General features: G+C 45.2%; 1 protein-coding gene across 1 annotated transcript in view; it reads right to left on the reverse strand.

Annotated features, from left to right (window-relative positions):
* The window catches only part of NELL2 (neural EGFL like 2), a 357,636-nt gene extending 339,522 nt beyond the window's left edge, over positions 1–18,114 (reverse strand). Inside the window, exons 1-3 of the mRNA XM_088458020.1 lie at positions 18,068–18,114; positions 471–596; positions 16–144 (exon numbers count right to left, since the gene is read on the reverse strand). Coding sequence (XP_088314146.1) covers positions 16–144; positions 471–519 — 178 coding nt within the window. The 5' untranslated portion in view covers positions 520–596; positions 18,068–18,114. The remainder of the gene's footprint in view (positions 1–15; positions 145–470; positions 597–18,067) is intronic.
* Positions 18,115–21,131: the final 3,017 nt, after the last annotated feature.

The following is a 21,131-nucleotide window of genomic DNA, read 5'->3' on the forward strand; positions in this document are numbered from 1 at the left end:
GATCAGGGGGAATACCTTGGAAGAGGAAGGCTTTGCTTCTGTTGTGAAGTCCTGGAACCTGCTGCACTCCAGGAGTGGCCTCCCCCAGCTGGAGCTCATCTAGGATGTCAATCTGCAGGGAGGGGTCAACACCAAACCCTGAAACTGACATGAGAAAGCAAAAGGCACCAATTACACACATACACTGATGGAGATACATTGCTTGTACATCTCGTACTGTCTCCTGTGCTACCTCAGCTCTCAGTACCTGCTAGGAGCAGCTGTAGCTTTTTATAGAAAAAAAAAAACCCACAAGCACAGACCAGTCATGTAACCTACTTTCACAGGGATGTTTAAAACTTAAGTTTTGTTATTACTCAAACAATTCAATTTAATTGTATACAATTTTACCAGTCATACACACATCTATCTATATCTATCTATATAATGTGTTCACTGTTTATCCAACATTAAATAGATGGTTCTCTTACCTGGCTTGAGGCAGACAATAACGCAGATTATGCCCACTATTAACTCCATGTTGGTGGGAATACAATCAGTCCATCTCCCTTTCTGCTTTCAGAATGCTCCTGTGATCCCAATGAAGATGCTTCCTCCTAACATAAGACAGAGAGCCAGCAGATGAGCCAGCAACTTGGATTCCCTAAAGCTCGCATCATTCCTAAACAGGCAGACCCAGCAGAGAGGAGGAACACTGGTTTAACCCAATAAGTGCAGTGCACCCTCACCACGACTTTAATCCGGAGCAGGACCAGCACAAAATATTCAATAGCGAAGAGCTGGGCAGTTGTGGCAAGCCTCAGCTCGGGTCTCTCACAGACAATGGATGTAGGAGAGATGCTGAAACAGGGCACTCTAATTGCTACTCCAGGGATTTGGAGGAGGGGAGCAGGGACAGGCTGACATGTCCCTTTCCTATCAGGGTATGAACAATTGGTCCTTGCAGCAGCTGATCAGAGCACACTGCGCACAGCATTTCTCTGCCTAGCAGGGTGCTTACAGGTTGTGTCCTCTAATGATTGACAGGAGGTGGGCATTTACTTGGATTGATGGGTAGAGCTGGGCATCCCTAAGATGAGTTGTGTTTGCCTGCAGGGGGAAAACATTGCTATTAATGCTGTATTTGAACCTGCACTTTATGCTTTAGTACTATTTGCGGAATTGCAAAGGTAAGAAAAGAACTGTCATCGCTGTGATGTGTATATGGGGAGTGCACAGCTTTTACAATATGGAATATTACATTTGCCTTTAGAACTATTTCTAAATATACATACTATTTATAACCTACAATGATTTTATTGGGAATGTCCTTCTCAACCCCCATTCACATATGACTTCTCACTAGTCATTGTTTACACGCTCCATTCATTAACTCTATGGTAGGGACTGATACTAATGTTTTCCTTTTTCTAATACATATTTTCTTTCCTAACCCAGTTTTATTTTACTAGGTACAGTATATCACATCTCCCATATTGACCCATTATTCCCATTTTCATCTACCTTTTAACACTTTAACATTGTTTTAATTCATATCTTTACATTTGATAGTGTAAACTTTCATCTATTAAATCATAAAGGCAATCTGAGGTATCTTGTTCCCATAGGTACCTGGTTTCCTGGCACACTTATCAGCTATTGGTAGGCTTTCTGCAGTATCTCACTGACGGCAAGTTCTGTGAGCAAAGGAGACATTTCTCTCCCATCATTATAAATACTTAGGAGATCCTCATTTTTTGCAGATATAATTGTGATTGTGTTTTCTTGTTCTTTTACATGAAGCATCTTACATCCCAGTATTAGTGACTACAAGGGGTGTGCAATAAGTTTCTGGATGTGCAGTGCATAGGTAGAGAAGACACAATCTGACTGTCTGGTTGTGAACTGTAATCTGTGACTCAAGAATCGTACATAAGCAGCACTGCACACCGATGTCAGCTTGTTCACTTCCTTCAAGAAACTCGTTATGGACCTCAACAGAGGCCACTGGAGAGCCATGATCTTCAACGACTACAAGAGTGGTCTGCGACAGCAGGATATTTTTGACCGACTGAGATCTGCTTTTGGAGAGGAAGCACTGCCCCAGACCACTGTGTTTGAGTTGTCTGCAGTATTTCAGCACAGGAGATGGTCCCTGGAAGATGAGGAGCGCTGCAGCCAACCAAGGACAACGTTGCTGATGTGTGGATCATAGTTGAGGCGGACGCCAGTGTGACTATGGAACGGTGAGAGAAGGAGATAGGCATCACATTGGGATCCATTAGCTTGATACTCCACGAAAAGCTTTGCATGAGCAAGGTTTCTGCACGCTGGGTGCCCAATCAGCTGACTCGAGAGCAGACGAAGCTTGGATGACTTGGAGCAGCAAAATGCTGGCCAGGTTTGATGGCGGTCGCTCAAACTCTGTCTAGGAGATCATTAGTGGTAAAGAAAACAGTCGGCCCAGTGGACCCCAATTGAGGTGCACCACCACAGAACTTCCAACGTGAGTGCAGCATGGCCAAGCATATGTTAGCTGTTTTTGTGGCCAAGACTGGTCATGTAGATACTGTAACAATCGTGCAGTAGCGCATAATCAGTGGGGACTGGTATGTCAACCAATGCCTGCCGCAAGTGCTGGAAGCCATTTCCAGGCACCGTCCAAGAACTCACAATTGTGGTACCCTTCTCCACCACAACAACGCACCTGCCCACAAGTCCAGGTAAGTGGTTGATTTTCTGACCTATGAAGGCACCCAGGAGCTTGGTCATCCGCTGTACAGTCCAGACCTGGCTTCCTGCGACTTATTCGTGTTCCCACAAATCAAGTGTAAGATGCTTGGGGGTCGTTTTGAGTCACCGGAAGCTGCAGAGGAGACCTTCAGCCAGCATGTAGAAGACATATCTGCTATGGACTGGTCCAGCTGCTCCACCAAGTGGTTTGAGCGCATATAACTTTGCATAGACTCCTCTGGCGAATACTAAATGTAATGTGCACTATGTTTGTAAATATAATACGTTTGGGCATCTGGAAACTTAGTGCACACACCTTATTTACTTTAAAAATGACATACTACAGAGTCTGAGCAAGGTTTTATTGATGCCAGTGTGCAAAAAAACCAGGGCAGGGTTCCCAGCGTGGCAGCCTTGAAGTAGCATACTGTAGGTGACAACTATCAGACATACAGTTTCTGATATCTGGCATTGTCCCCTTTAATGTGTATGTATAGTGTTAAAGAGCAGTAAGAAGGGATAGCAAACTGCCCACATACAGTATGTGATACGATATTAGCATTTATTAGATAATACAAACCTTATGGATATTAATTTGAAATAAGCTAAATTTTGGTTAATTCAAATTAAATCAAGTTCTACATTAAAACAGGCCATTGTGCAGGTTGCAGTGATACTCTTGAGCTTCATCATTCAGAGAAATTTGTACATTTGCAATATGTAGAATTTATGTCAAGAACTATCAATTTATTCTGCTTTGTAGTATATTTGGGAAGGACTGGGAACAATTGCAAACAAAGTCACCCAGCAGAACATGCAGAATTTTGAAGCCAAATGCATAATGAAGTGAGCATTTTATAGACCAGATTCTCTAGTTCTGATCATGACAACTGTCACTGTACTCCTAGTACTGAAGTTCCACCTGCCATGTAATCCACATATTTATGTTACTAATCAAAGTGACAGAAATGCCAGTTATATACAGTATATATATATATATATATATATATCCAAATGTAAGACCAGCACTCTACCGTGTAGAAAAAGTATTACTTGCCTGGGTGCCCTCCCCCGGTAAACCAATCTCACCACAATATATCCAGGCTGTGGGCGGCACTCACAGGGCTCCACAAAGCATTTAATGAAACATTTATTCCAACATGTAAATCTCCTAAATTGGATATTTTCCACAGGGATTAAAACATACAAGTGAGAAAAGCATGTATAAGTACTCACCCATGTGCACGCCATCCATATTTCCCCTTCTTGCTAGGGACCTGGAAGTGACGTGAGTGAGGGCGGAAGTGCAGTTCATGCCCATGAAGGCCAGCTAAACAAGTTGTCCCCACTTAAAAAAAACCTTGTGTGCTCGCCACGCTTCGGGCTCGGTGACTCGCTACATGGTTATATTCCCCCTCTATGCCCACTTGGATGGTAGGGAATGATGCTGGACACTGGCTGATGACGTCAGGGTCCTCTAATTGAAGGGGATTTAGACACTACCCCATCCATACGCTGCACGCCGGGGGAGATGTCACATTACCGTGACACAGCCGCTGACGTCTCTCACAAACCCAACTGGCGTCCGGTAACCATAGTGACAAACCCATCACCGACCTGCCGATAAAAGCAGCAGCAATAAGCCTATCCATGAAGTAGATATCGGAGCAAACGTCATCTATTCACAGCTCAATGAGAAAATAGACCTAACGATCATATCATAAGAAAAATATAATAAATATATAAACAAGCTAAAACAAGGTATCATAAGATGCCGTCTGCTCCAGCTGATTCTCAGACATATAATTAGACTAAAATAGACATACTGATGTACTGTAATCTAGCTGTAGACATCTAAATAATGTAGCATGAACAAGTACAATCTCTCTAGCTAAATCAGTAATGATAATTAGTAATGACCAATAATATGCCTGACACAGGACTAAAAAAAATTTGCATTTAAAGTAACTGCACATAACTTAACATAACATATCACAAGTGCCTATCGCTGTCTCGAAAGTGCATCATTATAAAAAGCATGATAGAGACAAGTTTTCATTTAACCCCAGCGGAGCCACACAGTTCATCTGGTGGATCCATTTTGCTTCTTGTTGTAGTAACATTTTCTTGCTGCTACCACCTCTAGGTAGTTCAGAGATGTGATCAACATTTTTATTGCTTAATGTAGCCAATGAATGTTTCTTCTCCTTAAAAGTGCCGGGCTGCCGGCTGATCTATTTCACGGCCACTCAGTGCCAATTAATAGACCAGTATCGAGCAAGACACACTCAGTCTCACTGTCCTTCACATAACTGCCTATCCCTCTAACATATGGCTGCAAAAAGCTAGCTAAGTATTGTGCCACTGGAGCACAGAGTGAATTTTGGGACAAAATAATCATCCTGTCTGGGGGGTTAATAAGAGTTTAATGTACTGTATCTTGGGCAGCAGATACAGTATAGGACAAATCAGAAAGTCATTCCTCAATAAATCATTACTTGATTGGTCAATCCAATTATTCCCAAGAGCTAGATCAAAGAGCGTATCCAATTCTTAAATAGCCAATTTATTCATAATCTGAGGTATGTTGACTCTGATAACTGTCTATGCACCTCCCTGTCATAGTCACAGGTATTGAGAAGCACTACCGCGATGCCCTTATCTGCAGGTCTAATTGTCACTAGGGTGTTCCTTCTCAGATTATTTAATGTAACCCTTTTAAGTGGAGTCAGATTATATTTTATCCTCTTCTGCATCTTTATGGATTCATGTAAACTTTGATCAATTAAACGTGAAAATGTCTTAATGCTTCGGTTTTGAGAGGGTAAATCATAACCACTTCTTGTTTTAAAGGCCTGAATGGAGGTATCAAGACTGTCCTTACATTTTTCTTTAAATCTCAATTTACGTGACATCTTGTACTTGAAATAGACCATTTAAAGTCATCAAAATGTACCGGCAGCACAAATGACAAACTCTTTGCTAGCAAATTTATTACCGACAATTCACAGTTTTTGTGTCCTTCTTATATATATATATATATATATATATATATATATATATATATATAAATATATATTTGGATTTGGCTCTGATTGGTCGTTCGGCTTTGGATTTGGATTTGCCAAACCTGCCGTGTATGGTTTTGGATTTCGATTTTTTACAAAAATTGTAAAAAAAAGCTAAAATCACATAATTTGGGCTTTTTTTTGTTCCTAGAGTATTATTAACTTCAATAACATTAATTTCCAGTAATTTACAGTCAATTTAGACCACCTCACTGCTTACAATATTGTTTTCACCATTATTGGCCAAAGGTTGCAGTGAGCTGACTGCTTACTAAGCAACAGAGCAATGGCACAGACACCACAGTTTAAAGCACACAGTGGCAGAAATGAAAGGTAGTGCAAGATGGAATGTCCTTGGGCCCTCGCACCCACTCTTATGTTGCTTATTAAAAAGGACATGCACTTTTTAACAAACCAAGCACTTCAGCAACAGGGACTACCACTTTTGTGAACACTATGAACATGCAGTGGGCTATAGCCCAAGGAGTCACAGTGTTTGTTTACACAGTGGGGTACGGCCCAAGGAGTCATAGTGCTTGTATACACACAGAGGACTAAGGCCCAAGGAGTCACAGTACTTGTATACACACAGAGGACTAAGGCCCAAGGAGTCACAGTGCTTATACACACAGAGGGCTAAGGCCCAAGGAGTCATAGTGCTTGTATACACACAGAGGACTAAGGCCCAAGGAGTCACAGTACTTGTATACACACAGAGGACTAAGGCCCAAGGAGTCACAGTGCTTATACACACAGAGGGCTATTGCCCAAGGAGTCATGGTGCTTACACACGCAGCGGGCTCACGGTGCTTATACACACAGCGGGCTATTGCCCAAGGAGTCATGGTGCTTATTGTCACAAACTCTCGGACGGATTGTGGATGCTACTCACATTCAGGGAATTGGCTAGACCTATTCCTGAGGTGCGGAGTCTAATGTGCCGGCGGTTTTCACCAAGGACCCTCGCAAGAAGGTATGGACTTGGCTTCATCCGACTTACAGGTCTCAGCCCTCAGGTTAGGTTTCCCTATACAGGTGCTGGCGAACTTGGTTGGAATGCAGAAGACTTTAGTGTAGTTGACGAGCCGGATCAGAAATAAATGGACGAGACGGTACCAGGAGGCGGCGTAAACGGGTCACAGGGAGAAGCCAAGGTCAGAACCAGATATCAACATGGATCTGGAGTGCTCCCAGGAACTTCCTTATATAGGTCAGAGTTCAATTTAAACCCCAATCAGCACTTCCTGTCTCCTTAAATCTTTTAGCAGAGCAGCGCGTGCGCACCTATTGAAGCCGCGGCCGCCTGCACACAGCCGCCGGGAAAGGAGAACTGCTGACAGCGGCCTCCGGGGATCTCCCGCCCACTGTCCCACGCCAGCCCGGACCCAAGCGCCGTTGAACCAGGTAAGAGGGACCTGGATTCGGCAGCGCTGTGTCACTTATACACACAGCGGGCTATTGCCCAAGGAGTCACAGTGTTTGAATACACAGAGGGCTATTGCCCAAGGAATCACGGTGCTTATATACACAGAGGGCTATTGCCCAAGGAGTCACAGTGTTTGAATACACAGAAGGCTACTGCCCAAGGAATCACGGTGCTAATACACACAGAGGGCTATTGCGGATAGGTGTTACAGTGCTTGTATACACAGAGGGCTATTGCCCAAGGAGTCACAGTGCTCGTATACACAGATGGCTATTACCCAAGGAGTCACAGTGCTTGTATACACAGAGGGCTACTCCCCAAGGAGTTACAGTGCTTGTATACACAGAGGGCTATTGCCCAAGGAGTCACAGTGCTTGTATACACAGAGTCTAAAAAAATGTTTTAGGAGCCTGCGCTTCACTTAAATGCAGCTAAATAGTGACAGGGGGGTCCCTAGAGACACCCCAAAATACAGGAAATACAGAAAAAAATTCACGTAGCGCAAATATCTGAGTAAAAAAAAAACACAATACTGTATAGAACAATAAATTACTTCACAATAGGATATACAATGAAGAAGTCCACCCCACTGGGTTCAAAAAATGTTCTTCCAATCTTCTATATATTCTGAAATGAATGAGGCTCTGTTAGTCCTTCTTATATTTCAACCGATATCAGGCCCTCTCTTCTCCAATTTTCCAATATTCACATGTGGACAAAAAAGGAGAGACAGGGGTCCCCAATAGTGAAATATCGCTAATTTTTAATGAAAACAATACATAAAAATTAATATTAAAAAGTATATCATAGATGTCTGACATCCATCATATAAATCCACCACATGTAAGTAAAGCAAGGTATCCCCAAAAAAATGGGTGCATCAGAAATACACCTATACTCGCATGATCAAGATCCACGCTCTCCAAAGTCTGAACCTTGTGTACCAGGATCAGAAGATGATTAGGTAAGTATTCCCCTTGTCCCCAACACCAATATACAGCCTGGACCTTCAGAATCACCAACGCGTTTCAACTCCCTGCTGGAGTCTTTATCAAAGTGTCTACCGCTCATCTCTAAAAATTATATATATACACACACACAATAGTGTGCAAAAGTTTTAGTCAGGGGTGTAATCATACACCTGACTATAATCCTACAAAATCCTTGACTTTGTGCAAGTGTACGTAGAAGAATTTATGCTGTTTTAAAGGTAAAGGGCGGTCACACCAAATATTGATTTGATTTAAATTTCTCCTCTGTTCATTCACTTTGCATTTTGTTAATTGATAAAAATAAACTATTAAAACTTCTATTTTTTAAAGCATTCTTACTTTGCAGCATTTTTTTCACACCTACCTAAAAAATTTTGCACAGTAATATATGTAAAATCGTTGCTCGGAGGGTCTCAAGGAACATTTCAGTGAAAAGCTGACCAAATCGGTTCAGTAGTTCGAGTTTATCGCGAACATATATACAAACTAGCGATTTTATAGATAGATAATACATGATAACATTTAATAGTCGCCTGATTTCAGGAAATTGAACGCATATTATTTATAAATACTTATTTTTTTATCATTCTAATGTTCCTATGGAAACCAAATGCTTGGAGACTTTCTATTTTAATCTGATCTCTTTCATGCTGTAACATGTAACAAGTACACAGTGCAGTTATTTCCATTTGTACAAGTTTATGTTTTCATTTTCATTCTCGACATAGCTTGTGCCTTGTGGGCAAAAGTTTGGACCTATTTATTAGTAATTACCTGCCAGGGCTCCTTCACCATTGAGTATTTGCTGCTAGGGCGATGTGCAACTGATGGTGTATGGTCAGCCTATGAATATTAACATAGGGTATGAAAGGTAAAACAACTATTTTAGTAGAGTCTAGAATATGTAAGGAAAGGGGCCGCTAAAGATATAGATGTAGATGAGCCCAATATCTGACATTATTATTATTATCAATATAACATAGGGAACAGTAGCACAGAATTTAGACATTTACAGAAGAGTTCACATACCTGTATAAACAGACCTATTTATAACCACCGTCCACCCCGTAAGATCCACCTCCCTAGTCAGTGTCAGACTGGGGCATGAAGGGCCCACCAAGGAATGCAGTGGTAGGGGACCAAGCATAAGGCGTAAGGCCAGCCACCGCAAAGGGACTTGGCCATCTATTAATCAGTACATGCAATAAACAGGGCCCCTTTAGAATGGAGGGGACAGAATTGCGCCAGGACCACCAACTTTAATTGGCAGGAGGGCTAATCTTGGTGTAGTTTCCATAGAAACAAACCAAGCACCCAAGTTTATCCATGATCCTACTCCACCAAGTTACTGACCCCAAGAGATAGGGATGGGGCCCTCCAGCAGTGTGGCCCACTGGTTATTTCCGCACTACACCTGCGGGCCACTACAACCCTCACCTCAGTGTGTGTTCCCTGGCACTGGCTTCCTGTTAGATGCGCTATCTACTAAGCACAGCCAGACAGGCAGTGACAATGGGGCAGATGTATGAAGCTCTGGGAAGTGATAAAGTGGAGAGTAATAAATTACCAACCAATCGGCTCCCAACTGTCATTTTTCAAACACAGCCTTTAACATGACAGTTGGGAGCTGAGTGGCCAATTATCACTCTCCACTTTATCACTTTCCAGAGCTTCATACATCTGTCCCAGTGGGAGGTGTTTCCCCCCTGGGACTGCCAGTCTGGACAGTGATTTGCAGGGAAAGCACTTCCACTGTGAAGTCACTCCCTGCCTTTCCGTCAGCCCTACCTGGTTTCTATGGGCAACAGCAGCAGATGCAAACCCTAGAAGCCAGTGCTTCTGCACATACTCCAGTCGTGGGCCCTATACAATATACCGGACAGGCTTGACTAAAGCAGAAGCCTCTCGGGCTGCTGACCAGACTGCTGCAGACAGAGGAGTAGCGTGTAGCCAGAGCGCCCGGAGCACGTGCATGCTATGGCGCCGCCCTGAAGTGTTCCAGGGAAGAGGCGGGTCCATATGGGATTAAAGTAAAGAGAAATTAAAATAAAGATTATGGGCAGCCCCCTGTAGTGGTGCCCATATGCAGTGCCCCCTGTAGTAGTGCCCATATTCAATAACTCTGTTATGGTGCCCATATGCAGTGGCCTCTGTAGTGGTGCCCATATGCATTGCCCTCTGTAGTAGTGCCCATATGCAATGCCCCTTGTAGTGGTGCCCATATGCAATGCCCCTTGTAGTGGTGCCCATATGCAAAGCCCCCTGTTGTGGTTCCCATATACAGTGCCCAGTGGCGTAACTTTATCCCAGGTGCCCGGAGGCAAGATAAATGTTGGTGCCCCCCCAAATTAAAATTTACCACCCCCATATGCTGCCACCCCCCTGTGCAGTTCCTTTTATACCGTTCCCCCAGCAGTGGTCCACCTATGCAGTGCCCTCAGCAGGGCCGGACTGGGACTAAAAATAGGCCCTGGCATTTAAAGCACACAGGCCCACCTCGCATGAACACATGGCTCCTGACAGACTCCTCCCCTTACTATTCCTGACTCCTCCCACTTCTTATTCTATGCTGTTACAAATATAATTAATATTAGAACACCATATAAGTATACATTATTCTCTGTATAAAATACACACAACAGGAGACATTCTGCACGGGATTCAAACATGTGCCATAGTCAGACATTTGGTATTTGGTTTGTTCTGTTAGGTAAAGCTGGCACTTCATTTGGTGTAGGTTACACACAAGGATCAGGTAAGGCATTTTCCCAGTTGACCAAGCCCTAGCTTAGCAATTGTATAAGATTAGATAGTATCACGGTAGGAATTTTTAGTGCAGGGGTGCTGAATACAGAGGATGACACGTGTGCCACCAAAGCCGTAACTACACATTTTGGTGCCCTGTGTACATAAAGAACATTGGTGCTGCTATCCACAATTGGAGCAGGGAGAGTGCGCGCCGTAGACGCGCTCCGAAAAATACAGGTTTAGTCTCGCTGGGAAAGGGCATGACCACACAATAGTACCTCCAATTGAAATTACACCACACAGTAGTGTCCCTTATTCACATTATGCCACACAGAGCCCTTTCACGTTATGCCACACAGTAGTACTCCTTAAAACACATTATGCCAGACACAGGAATACCCCTTAAAACACCTTATGCCACACACAGGAATGCCCCTTAAAACACATTATGCCAGACACAGGAATGCCCCTTAAAACACATTTTGGAAAACAATGAGTAATAACACTGCGCACATGGGATTGATGTAATAGGTGGGGTGTGCTGCATCTACAAAGAAGGGTGCCCTCCCTACTCTATATGTACAAGAAGTATGCTACGCAGCTAGATGGCCTGTTGTGTCAGCTCCGTAATTGACCAAAAAAAAAGGGTTATTACAAAATTGTATAATGATGAAACTTTTATGCAATCAAATCTCAAGACACATTTACAAACCTGACCTGATAAACTGAAACTACATATCAGATCAGGTCAGGGGTAAATAGGGAGTGTTCAATGGTCGTGACTAAAAACAATAAACTGTAGGATACATGTTCAGAGTAGGAAACAAAAGCAAATTAAAATTTAAATATAGCACTGGAGTCGCTGTAGATTATAGTCCACCCCAGTATGTTTAATGTAAATAGAACGGTGATGGGCAGAATAGTATGAGTCAGTACTTGGAGAACTTCGGTGTGGAGCCGGAGCGGTGTCCCGCTACTCACCCCTCTAGATGCTGTTAGTCCTTGTGATGCCACAGTGAAGCGTCCATTGCCCGGGGTGATCAAGGTGGAATACGAGGTTGACCGGGGGGGTCGAGAAGCAGGGACTCCAGACAAGGACACAGACGCTGACCAGCATCTTCGACCCCCCCAATGTGTCCTTCTAGCAGCATCTCCCTGTGTCTCTCCATTCCCACCAGAGTAAACCCCCCCATCCATCTAGCAGCAGCTCCCTGTCCCTATGTCTCCTCTCCCACCAGAATCCAACCACCCCATCCCTATAGCAGCAGCTCCCTGCCCTGTGTCTCCTCTCCCACCATATTATACCCCCTCCCTCGTCGGTTGTTGCTAGATCCAACTTGAAGAAAGGACCTCTGATGTCACAACCACGTGACCGTTATGACAGGGCCGGACCGCTACCAGTGTTACTAGACACATGTGCATAGAGAGGAAATATAAACCGTGCCCAAAGTGTGACGAGCAAACACTTTAGGCCCCTGTTCTAAATCTTGCCTCTCCCCCTTTGGTCACCGGTCACATTGTTGTGATGTCAAAGGTCCTGTGAAGTATCTCGTTCTAGACCTAACCCCATCCTTATAACAGCAGCTCCGTCCTGTGTCTCCTCTCCGACCAGATGACCCCCATCCTATAGCACCAGCTCCCTGTCCTGTGGCTCCTCTCCCACAAGATGATCCTCCCCCCATCCAATAACACCAGCTCCCTGTCCTGTGTCTCCTCTCCCACAAGATACCCCTCCCATCCCTAGAGCAGCAGCTCCCTGTCCTGTCTCCTCTCCCAGCAGATGATCCCCCCCCTATAGCAGCAGCACCCTGCCCTGTCTCCTCTCCCAGCAGATGATTCCCCCCCCCTATAGCAGCAGCTCCCTGTCCTGTCTCCTCTCCCAGCAGATGATCCCCCCCATATAGCAGCAGCTCCCTGTCTCCTCTCCCAGCAGATGATGCCCCCCCCTATAGCAGCAGCTCCCTGTCCTTTGTCTCCTCTCCCAGCAGATGATCCCCCCCCATATAGCAGCAGCTCTCTGTCCTGTGTCTCCTCTCCCAGCAGTTGATTCCCCTCCTATAGCAGCAGCTCTCTGTCCTGTGTCTCCTCTCCCAGCAGATGACCCCCCCCCACCTATAGCAGCAGCTCCCTGTCCTGTCTCCTCTCCCAGCAGATGACCCCCCCCCACCTATAGCAGCAGCTCCCTGTCCTGTGTCTCCTCTCCCAGCAGATGATCCCCCCCATATATCAGCAGCTCCCTGTCCTGTGTCTCCTCTCCCAGCAGATGATTCCCCCCCCTATAGCAGCAGCTCCCTGTCCTGTGTCTCCTCTCCCAGCAGATGATCCCCCACCCCTATAGCAGCAGCTCCCTGTCCTGTGTCTCCTCTCCCAGCAGATGATCCCCCCCCCCATATAGCAGCAGCTCTCTGTTCTGTGTCTCCTCTCCCAGCAGATGATTCCCCTCCTATAGCAGCAGGTCCCCGTCCTGTCTCCTCTCCCAGCAGATGATCCCCCCCTATAGCAGCAGCTCCCCGTCCTGTCTCCTCGCCCAGCAGATGATCCCCCCCCCATAGCAGCTCCCTGTCCTGTCTCCTCTCCCAGCAGATGATTCTCCCCCCATAGCAGCTCCCTGTCCTGTCTCCTCTCCCAGCAGATGATTCCCCCCCTATAGCAGCAGCTCCCTGTCCTGTCTCCTCTCCCAGCAGATGATCCCCCCTTCCCTATAGCAGCAGCTCCCTGTCCTGTGTCTCCTTCCCAGCAGATGATCCCCCCCTTCCCTATAGCAGCAGCTCCCTGTCCTGTGTCTCCTTCCCAGCAGATTATCCCCCTCCCCCATCCCTATAGCACCAGCTCCCAGTCCTGTGTCAACCTCACTCGTTCCCCCCCCCTCCCCTGTATGTATGGTAGCAACTCCCACTGGTGCCTGATCGCCCAGTCTCTGCCAGCCCCACTCACCTTCTATGTCTTATCGCATCCTGTCCACTCCTGGCCCCAGCTTTTCTTAGCGCCGTTCGTGGCTCCTCAGCGGCGGCAACAGCATGACGTTTCAAATGTCATTCCGCAAAAGGAGCCGCCGGGACGTCACGCAGGCCGCACCACTGTGAGTGAGAGGAGGGGCGGGCCGCTAGTGAACGAGGAACAGTGATTGAGCTGGAGGGGAAGGCTGCTCGGCGTCACTGACCGGACCGGCCCATTTGGCCATCGGCCCTGGCCCTCAGTAAAGGCCAAATATGTAGTGCCCCCCAGTAATAGTCCCCCTATGCAGTACCTCCAGTAGTGGTCCCCCTATGCAGTGCCCCCAGTAGTAAGTTCTCCTGTAGTGCCCCAGTAGTAAGGGCCCCTGTAGTGCCCCCAATTGTAGTGCTCCCAATAGTAAGGCCCCTGTTGTGCCCCCAATAGCAAGGCCCCTGTAGTGCCCCCATATGATGCTCCCAGTACTCCCATGATGCCCCAGTAGTAATTCCGCTGTAGTTCCCCCACATGATGCCCCCAGTACTATGCCCCCTGTAGTGCCCCCAGTCGTAAGCCCCCTGTAGTGCCAATAGTATGCCCCCTGTAGTGCCCCCCCTGCAATGCTCCCAGTAGTAAGCCCCGTTAAGCCCCCAGTTGTAAGCCCCCTGTAGTGCCACTAGTAAGCCCCCTGTAGTGCTACTAGCAAGCCCCCTGTAGTAGTGCCCATATGCAGTTCCCCCCTGTACTGGTGCCCATATGCAATGCCCCCTGTTGTGGTGCCCACATGCAGTGCCCCTTAAAGTAGTGCCCCATGTAGTAGTGCCCATATGCAGTTCCCCTCTGTAGTGGTGCCCATATGCATTGCCCCATGTAGTGGTGCCCTTATGCAGTGCCCCCGGTATAGGTGCCCATATGCGGTGCCCCCAGTAGTGCCCCTGTAGTTCTGCCCCCCCACCAGTACTTACCTGATCCATCGCAGCCGTCGTCCATGCTGTTGTTGCCGCCCTGACTGGATCTAACTAGTTACAGCAGGGGCAGCCGTGCAGGCTCCTCAGCGCGCGGGTGATGTCATGACATCACCCGCGCACTGCATCACTGGGTACACTGGCCTCTGAGGCGATCAGAGGTTTCCTTAGCCTCCGATCACTTCAGAGGCCGGCACTCACAGTTCAATGCTGGCACCCAGCAGGCTGTCAGCTTAGACAGCTGCTGGGAACACAGTAGCGCGCAGCGCCTCTGGACACCTTCGGTGCCTGGAGCTTGTGCTCCACTGGAACCGTCCTCCCTACGCCCCTGGCTGCAGGGACAGCACCCATGACGGAAAGAGGTAGGAGCCACCTCTGGTCTTAGTACTATAGATTTGAGGGTTTATACTTTTCATTGCATTTACATTGATAACAGGTATCCAACCATTTACAATGCAGTCCCACTAGAGCAGGGATGGGGAACCTCAGGCCTGGGGGCCATATAAGGCCCGCGTGATCATTTTGTCTGGGCCTCGGAGCTTGTTTCTGCTAGCCTCATCTAGCTAGCAGGATGCCTAGAATGGCACATTGCAGCCAGAATATGTGCAGCAGTGCTGCCTGGAGCGTCCTTAGGATGCTTCAGATGGTCACGCCGCTGCCCTTACAGCTCCCCGGAGCATCCTCCGGATGCTCCGGGCATTGCTTTAATCACTGGCGATTGTGACCCTGACCAGTGTGACATCACACGGAGAGCGCGTGGCCTGCACCGTGCCCGCAAATAATGTTATATATATTAAAATGGCCCTCGGCAGAAATAAGGTGCACTAGAGAGAGCATGTAATGTGTTTACTGGGAAGGTGGTAGGTGGTCATCAGTGATTTATTGTCACCTGTGCATGTGTAGTCAGAGTAAATGCATATGTGAACAGTGGGCATGATTCAGAGGTGCTCGCAAAAAGTGAGCGCTCGCTCTGAATCAGGGCGGGCGCTGGTTTTTTAGGAGCGGCCTCCTGGCCGCTCGCATAGCTATGGGTCACCACCAACAGCTATAGCGAGCGGCCATGATGATGGTCGCGATGGTCATGACCATCGGGCTTGCGACGAGACCCTTGTGGTAGGGTCTTGTGTCTGCAAGCCCCAGAGAGCCTCCATTTGTGAAGCCACCCCCCCGCCCCGCCTACAAAATGGGGAGAGCTGTCGATCAACATCGACAGCCGCCCCTTTTGTAGTGAGTCCCGGAGCAAGTGCTTTTTGCGCTCGCTCCGGGTCCCGCGCAGTCCACACGCTGCGCGTGCGCACTGGGCCACCATCGACCCGCTTGCGAGCGGGTCTGAATCAGGCCCAGTGTGTACTGAAAGTAAATGGTAGGTAGGTTTTATATCCTGCAGTACAAAATAATGTAAAGTATGTACACATACAATATGAATTTGTAACCTGAGTTTCAAGAGGTTACAAGTAACAAAACCTGTTTTGCAATCTTTATTACTAGTGAATAAGGAAAATAATCACTAGTGAAATAGATATCAGCGTGAGTATAATTATTTTTTACATAGTAAATGTATAATAAAGCAACTCTGGATAGCTACTTATGGGCGTGTTGTTAGTAATAGGAATGTCGGAAGATAAAAATACTAAGGGGCCTATTCATCATTATTAAAATATCGATGGAGGTAATTAGGTTTAGAACTTGCATGGAGTTCTACCTAATTACCGGAGGAATTCATCATTCCTCCTCTCCATCAGTATCTAACCCGAAAAGCTGTCATTTTTGCGATGACAGCTTTTCAGGAAATAGATACTTTTCCCTCTCTACTCTAACTTACCGTAGCTGTAATCAGTGCTGCACATGCGCCGTTACGTTACAAGAGTGGCACATGCGCAGCACTGATTACAGCTGCGGTAACTCTGTGTCCGTCTGCCTCCCCCATCCGCTCCCCTCCTCCACCTACCGGACCGCCTGGACCCCGAAAGGCTGCAGCCGCGGATTCCTACCTCCCGCCAGACTTGCTGAAAAGTTTTTATTGTTTTTTTTGTTTTTTTATCTTTACTGTGTTCCACTGGGAGAACACAGTCAGAGCAGCAGTTTGAGCCGGAGCAGGGACCAGGGAGCGACGGAGCGAGCCAGAGGAGGACCTGCCCAGCTGAAATCAGGTAAGTGTAACCCGCTATATGCCACCTGAGAGTGGCGTATAATAACACCATCAAATTCCGAAAATACATAATTTTCTGAATTTGATGAATAGCCTAATTTCTGGAAATGAATGCAGGCGGCCTTAACCAGGAGAGATCAGTGATATCTCCTGTGTTAAGTGTGTTAATGAATACTAAAAAACCAGTAATTAAGGAAAATGTCCTTAAAACCGTTATTTTAGTGTTGATGAATAGCCCCTAAAACATGTACAAAATGTAACAGATATGAATATGGGCTATGTTTTAATGAAAACAAAAATGGTGTTGTGCTCATATTATAAAACATGTATATATAGTCTTGGAATGGCAGAAAAAGTAAACTTCAAGACGCCACTTTCATAATTTATCTAAATTTTATATAACAATAGATAAAACAAATGAATACATATAACCTAAACATAAATATCTTATTATAAAACTGCACAAATAGGCATCTATATATATATATATATATATATATATATATACACATACACACACACACACATGTCATGATAAAAGTGCTGTAGCACTGAAACGTTGACAAGGAAGCACTGTAGTGCTGTATTTATTTGTATGCTATTGGAGTCTCACTGAGTGCCATCCCATATTTTTTGGTATATATATGTATTCATACGTAAAAAGTGCAACACCATGCAGGTCACTCCAGGTGCATGGTGTTGCACTTTTTATGGAGCACTACCACAAGGATACTTTGTATTATAAAGCAGGAGCACCCAGGTGGTTGTTTGGACATTTACAAAGGAGTGCCTGACTATTGCAAGTATATATATATATATATATATATATATATAAATAACACACACATATATATATATATACATACGCATATATATATATATATATATATATACACATACACACATACACATATATATATACATATATATATGCAGCAGAGAAATGGACGGCACTCGAGAGGCTTGAAACAGTTCAAAAAAAGACCATGACACTAGTCAAAATGATAATCGACTTTTCAGGGATGTAACCCTTTTATCAAGACTTAGCAATATATGAAAAAAGAAAGAATAAATACCTGTGGAAAATACCCTCGTGACTGCAAACCAGCCGCAACACCCGAGAGGAGACCTGATGATGTCACTGGTGCGACCATGCACCCATGTTCCAGACGTCTCCAGGGGGCGTGGCTTACCTCCTTGCACCATCACCATGGTGATACATAAACAACAGAGACTGCAAAGCACATGGAGATACAAAGGGACACTTAGTGACTCATAGGACATTTGTACAACATATAAACAACGATGTACACAACAATCTGTCTGCATCAAAAAAATAGCTATATCATCAATGCAGGGAACAGCAGCATAAGTGTAAAATAAAATATTGAAAGATATATCAATATCACTATGGAATAGAACTCATTATAATAGGTTAACTCTAAAGCTGTAAGACTGTCACGAAAAATGCTACAAAAAGTGCTATAGCACCTGCTAATAATGGGGAGGGCTGGAAAGTGATGAGCTAGCTGCGCTAAAGAAGTCATGAATACTAGTGACTGTTAAATAGAATAAATACACACTAGATGGATCAAATACTACAAAAAGCACGTAAATGATGTTCCTTCATTCAGTCCCAATGGATATATAGTTTGTAAAGTGTGGATCCATTTTGCCTCTCTCTGAAGGAGGACCCGTCCCCGATCTCCTCCTCTGGCATTCGGGGGGGATCCAATCGATCATTTTATATCGGATAGTGGACAGATTATGATGGTATTCCCGAAAGTGTAGGGCCACAGGTAATTCAGTGCCCTTACCATCCAAGGCCGCACGTATACTCGATCTGTGGAGCACTATACGCTCCTTGATGTGTCTGGTGGTCTTACCCACGTATAATAGACCACATGGGCATCTGATAAAATAGACCACATGGGCATCTGATAAAATAGACCACATACCTGCTGGAACAGGTAACAGGATATTTTATATCAAACTGTTTACCAGACCTAGGAGCGATAATCGCCAGCCTTGCAGGTAAGGAAATGTGATGGTCTGGCTTCTATATGATGAGATATGTCATTCTGAACCACTATATCTTTGATATTTCTGCCTCGACGATATGATGGTAGAATATTGGAATTGTGTAGAGATGGCAAAGTGGTATCTTTGGCTATGATGGACCATACAGTTTTAGCTGACTTCATCAATACATGACTAACTGAAGAATATTCCTGTGTCTAAACTACCCTATTGGGTTGATAATCTTTCACAGTTTGCCGGTGATAGCAAATAATTTTTCTTTAGCTTTCTGTAACATTTTGTAATGATATCCACGTTTGAGGAATTTTAGAATCATCAGATCTATTTGTTGAAGGGCATCAGTTGTCTCGCTTCAAATGCGCCATATGCGCAACAGTTGTGAATACGGGAGACCCTTTTTGAGAGAGGGAGGATGATAACTCCCACATTGAAGGATCGTGTTTCTATCTGTAGGTTTGAAGAAGATGGTAGTACATATCTGTAACAAATCCGTGACTGACACCAACACATCTAGGAAATGTACAGAATCAAAACTACAAGTGTAGGTAAATTTGATAGGTGAATCAATCAAATTAATGTCGTCCATTAAACTAACAAAGTCATCCAGAGTACCCGTCCAGCAAAGAAAGATGTCATCATTGTACCTACAATAACCTGTAATTTGTTTAGAAATATTGGGATCAATAAAGAAGAATTGTCTCTACTTCAAACATAAAAATGTTCGCATAGCTGGGAGCTACGCAAGATCCCATGGTGCAGCCGGATTGTTGTATAAAGAAATTGCCATCAAATAAGAAATAATTGCGCAACAATGTCAATTGCAGAAGTTGCATAAAGAACTCTATATTGGGGCCCGCGTAATCATCGTTGTCTGTTATAAATCTCTTAACAGCCGCAATTCCCAGATGGTGTGGAATACTAGTGTATAGACTAATAACGTCAATGGTGCATAATAATTGACGAGAAGGTAAAGGTGTTATATCCTGTAACTTGTATAGAAATGCTGTAGTGTCCTTCAAAAAAGTAAGCCGTTTCTGTACCAATGGCTGTAAAAAAAAGTCTGAATATTGCGAAATCACATTTGGACGTCCATAGACCGTGTCCCGGTAACCCGGGCAACGCACACCGCAGGCACTAAACTAGACACAAATCGACAAACAACATATTAAATTTACATCAAACAGACACTATAATCGCGTGGCTGCTTATATCCATCATCATATCTAGTGCTCACTCTAGCTCCGGCGGCAGGCAGGGCGCTGGAGCTAGAGAGGGCAACCTTGTGCGCGCCCGAAAAGGGGGCGTGGTCATGAAAAAGGGGCGTGTCTATAAGACGCGTCCCCTTTTCGTCATACTTGGGGGCGTGCCCGGCGCTTACGTACATGCCGGGCAGCCCCCAAGCGCTGCAGAAAGGGAGAATAGATGCCGGGTGCATGCGCCCGGCGTCTATTCTCCGGCGGTGACCAGGTCACCGCTTGTTTCTCCACCCGCAGGACACTGCGTCCCGCGGGTGAGAACGGCACCCGCAGGCTGTGAGGGCAGGGCGCTAATTGCCCTCCTCCTGGAGGGCAGGGTGCTTTTTGCCCTCCAGAAGGAGGGCAGGGCGCCGCGCCCCGCTAAACCAGTCTAGCGGGAACGCTAATATCTAAAACACCATAAGTGAGAAGGGTAGATGACACAATTCAATTAATAACACTATTATAAAATCACATAAAAGCCATCACACATAAATAATCATACAGGGCAGCATAGAAATTGCAATCATAACTATAGAACAATACCTTTATGATCTTGATCAAACATATTAATCAACCACTAAATGGATGAATCCACCTACATAATAAAAACAAATATCTTCTGTAGATAAGACCATACAAACTCTATACCAATATCCAATAATAGTAATTGATAAAGATTTAGCATGTAATATACAATGTATACATTCAAATAAATAAACATTATGGAATACACAAAATGAACAAACATGTCATATTATAAATAACAGTGCAAACCCAGGCTCTCATTGAGTCCCCTGGGCGTCAAAGCATCTAATCTAAAAATCCATTTGGATTCTCGTTGTAATAATGTACGTGATCTATC

Source organism: Taudactylus pleione, unplaced genomic scaffold (assembly GCF_031769625.1).
Source record: "Taudactylus pleione unplaced genomic scaffold, aTauple2 ptg000041l, whole genome shotgun sequence".
Lineage (NCBI taxonomy): Eukaryota > Metazoa > Chordata > Amphibia > Anura > Myobatrachidae > Taudactylus > Taudactylus pleione.